At 32.6% G+C, this 3,771-nt stretch overlaps 1 protein-coding gene across 1 annotated transcript; it reads right to left on the bottom strand.

Annotated features, from left to right (window-relative positions):
* Positions 1-2,680: 2,680 nt before the first annotated feature.
* LOC139874605 (uncharacterized) lies at positions 2,681-3,064 on the bottom strand. Its single transcript, XM_071862013.1, has one exon. The coding sequence runs from the start codon at positions 3,062-3,064 to the stop codon at positions 2,681-2,683; it is 384 nt and encodes a 127-aa protein (XP_071718114.1).
* Between the last annotated feature and the right edge of the window lie 707 nt (positions 3,065-3,771).

The raw sequence follows: 3,771 nt of genomic DNA, 5'->3' as shown, positions 1-3,771 counted from the left end.
TGCAGGAAGTTAGAGTCTGGAAGTTAGAGTCTGGAGATGCAAGTTGCAGAATCTGTTTGTGTGAACGGTTTAATTACTTGGTAAAGAAGCTATGGGAATTCTGGAGATCTGGATAAATATTTAGAAGATCACGTTTTGATTTGATATTATCTCTAGAAGATAAACACTGATTTGTTTAGAATATTAATAAGTTTTAGTTTATCTTTTCCTATCTTTTAGTCAAGTAGTTTTGGAAACCAAATCTTGGAGATTTGGTTTAACCTTGTATAAATAGGGGTACGATGTTCATTGTATTTTGTATCTCTCAAGCACGATTACTTTGTCTTTCATATTATATATCATTCGTGTTCTCTCAATTTTGTTCATATAATTTGTATCTATTGTTTATTGAGAGTTTAGTGTTCATAATCAAGTTATTGTGACCTAATAAACTTCCTATTTAGTAGGTTAATTTTGTAGGTTAAAATGGTAGTCTAAAAAATTATTTTCCATAAAAAAATTGGGTGATGATATATACACAACCAATTTTTACAAATACACAACCAAATATGCTTCACAGTGTTGTACAGTACAACATTGTAAAACATGTTTGGTTGTGTATTTGTAAAAATTGGTTGTGTATATATCACTACCCAAAAAAATTAGAAGATATAAGCAATACAAAAATAAAACATTTAATATGGTACTTACTTTCCAATGCCTATATGAGTAAGTGATCCTGTTATTTTTGCAACGTCTTTGAATACGAGGATTAAGGTTATTATGAGAGAACTTTCAATGATGCTAAATACTCGTAATTAATATTAACAAACACTTCAAAAAAAGAAGAAAAAAAAATTCAGATTGTAACAAAAAAATATAAAAAGCAGCAACAGACTAAATATATGCACATTTTTAAGACGTGATTTTAATTACCTGTTTTAAAGCTCAAGAACACGTCATAAAAAGCTCAAGAACACGTCATAGTTGGTAGCTCTTGTGATTGGATGATGTTGAATCATACACCATTGAAGATTTGCTTTATAAATCTTTATATACCTCATGTTTCTGTTTATTGAATTAAAATTAGAGTAGTAAACAATGAAAACTAAAAAGTGAAAATGAAAATTGTTGCAGGTATTGTTAGATGGTTAATGGTAGATATTTTATAAAGTGAAGGTTGAAGATGGTTGTTTTGGTAGGTGAACATAAAGTGAAAATTGATGAGTAAATTAAATTAATACGGACCTGTGAAACTACTTTGTGTAGTCAATGGTCATAAATATTTACATATATGACAAAACTGATAATAAATTTTTACTTACAGCAACACGTCGTTTATTTTGAAACCTCCATTTACGCTAACTAATATAAAACCTTTGTTTCTTTGTAGGTTTCCTGTCCTAAGAACAACATAAATCATTAGACGGATCACCAACACGAACCTGAATCAGGCATTAAAACGACATTCATTATCAATTTTTAATGGATAAATCACCAACCCACCCGAATTAATACATTTATGATCAATTATATAGCCATAATAAAATAAAATATAAAAAAAAAAACATATATTCAAAGAAAACTTATGTGCCAATAACTTATATTCATATTCATATGAACACCTTACACCTGCTTAAGTCCAAGACACATGGGATCGGCACCTGGAGGCCGTAAGTGTGGCCGGAGAAAGTCAATCGGGTCCTAACACGCCACCAGAAAAGGAAGAACGGCGGTTCAAGCTTTATTCCGACAAAAAGCAATAAAACCGAACACGGGCGAGATGACGGTGGTCGGAGTGAGGAGCAGAAAAGGATGTAAAAGGAAGCTGTTGAAAAAAATCTACTTCAACTCAAATAAATGCAAGTTTAGGTGAAAAAACTTGCACTTTAATTCCGGCGAGTTCAAAAGGAAAAGGAGAGTTGCACAGAAAACGAGGTTGGGAGCGTGTTAGGTAGAAGACGTGTGGGAAGTGATATGTGCTAGTTAAATTTTACGCTAATAAACGCCACGCCCTCCCATCCGTAGGCCTGCAGCCTCCATCTTTTCAACTTTAACTTTTTTTTTTTATTATTATTATTATTATTATTATTATTACAATTACAATTTATTACTGTATCATACATATACATATACATATACATATACATATATACATATATTACATATACATATACATATACAAATTCAATGATGTTAAATACTCGTAATTAAAAGACTTTTTTTTTTTTTTGAAAAGCAAGCATTGTATAAAAGCACAACAACGAATACAAAGAGAATCCAGAAACACGACAACGAACAAAAAGGAACCAGGAACCTAACCAATCAATAGAATGACTAGACAACCAACAAAAACAAACAAAGACAACTATATACAAATTTACAATACGAAAACCACTCGAAGATGTCGCTTAACCGATTCCCAATCTATGAGATGCAGACGAGACATATGAGCCCGGATTTATTAACCATTGATGCCAGTCTAAAGACGATTTTTTGAGCCGATTGGAAATCCACCCAAAACTCGTTGTTTAAACATTGGTTAAGATTTTCGCCACATTCCACGCTTGATTTTTAAAAACAAGATCGTTTCGAGCATTCCAAATAAAATAGCAAGCCACCCATTTCACCCCTTGCCATATAACTTTTCCAGAATTCGAAGGCTGAGGGAAGAGAGAGTTATCGTCAAGAGCTTGATCCATCAAAAGAGAGTTGATGGAAGGAAGATTCCACCACTTGAGAATATGCTTCCAAAGAACATGTTTGGGCATTGAGTTAAACTATGATCCACTGTCTCCAAATTGATTTTGCAAATAGGACATAAAATAGAGTCTAAATCAACGCCTCTTTTATCAAGTTCTACCCGAACCGGTAACCTTAAAAGCTTTACTCTCCACACAAATATATCGACCTTTAGAGGAATAGCTTTATTTTTTAGGGTTTCACCTTGATTCGTGATGTTGGATCTCTTACCATCAATGAGCATCGATAGCCTTTTTGTTTTGAAAACTCCATCACTTTCGAGCAGCCATTTGCAAGTATCTGATGAGTTTTGATCTAATGTAGCAGCAGCTATATCATCCATAAGCAATTGTAAATCGCCATGAGCCCTCCCACGAATGGGCCTAGCCCAGTTCCATTGAAAATTGATGAGCCCGCTCACTTTTGTAATTCGGTCTGCCACAGTGGCCTGCTTGTTCGATTCCAGTACATACAACCTATTGAATTTGTCTTTTAAAGATGTGCTGCCAACCCACTAATTGAAGCATCCCGTCCTAATCCATCCGGATGAAGTCCATATTGTAGTGACCCGAACTTTTCCATGTTTATATATATTAATTGAGATTGATATTTACATGACTAAATGTTTCCAACGTGTTAAGCAATCAAAGTTGTTAAGACTTTATTAAATGAAATAAGTTTCATATAGACAATTGATCACCCAAGTTGACCGGCGATTCACGAACGTTACAAATTTGTAAAAACTACATGTTGTGGTATATATAGACATATATATATGGTTGACATGAGATTATGATGAGTAAGTATCTCACTAAGTATATTAACAATGTGTGATATACATAAGAAATGAGATTACTAAGTTAAGAAACTCGAAATGATATATATAGCGATTATCGTTATGATAATGTCTACTAAATACATATGTATCAAATTAAGATATTGATACACTATATTTAACATGATAAAATGATATTTAAATATATCATTAAGTGTGTTAACAATGAACTACATATGTAAAAACAAGACTACTAACTCATGAATTACGAAACG

The sequence above is a fragment of the Rutidosis leptorrhynchoides genome, chromosome 11 (assembly GCF_046630445.1).
Source record: "Rutidosis leptorrhynchoides isolate AG116_Rl617_1_P2 chromosome 11, CSIRO_AGI_Rlap_v1, whole genome shotgun sequence".
In the NCBI taxonomy this organism is placed as follows: domain Eukaryota; kingdom Viridiplantae; phylum Streptophyta; class Magnoliopsida; order Asterales; family Asteraceae; genus Rutidosis; species Rutidosis leptorrhynchoides.
This window is presented reverse-complemented; position numbering and strand designations above follow the sequence as displayed.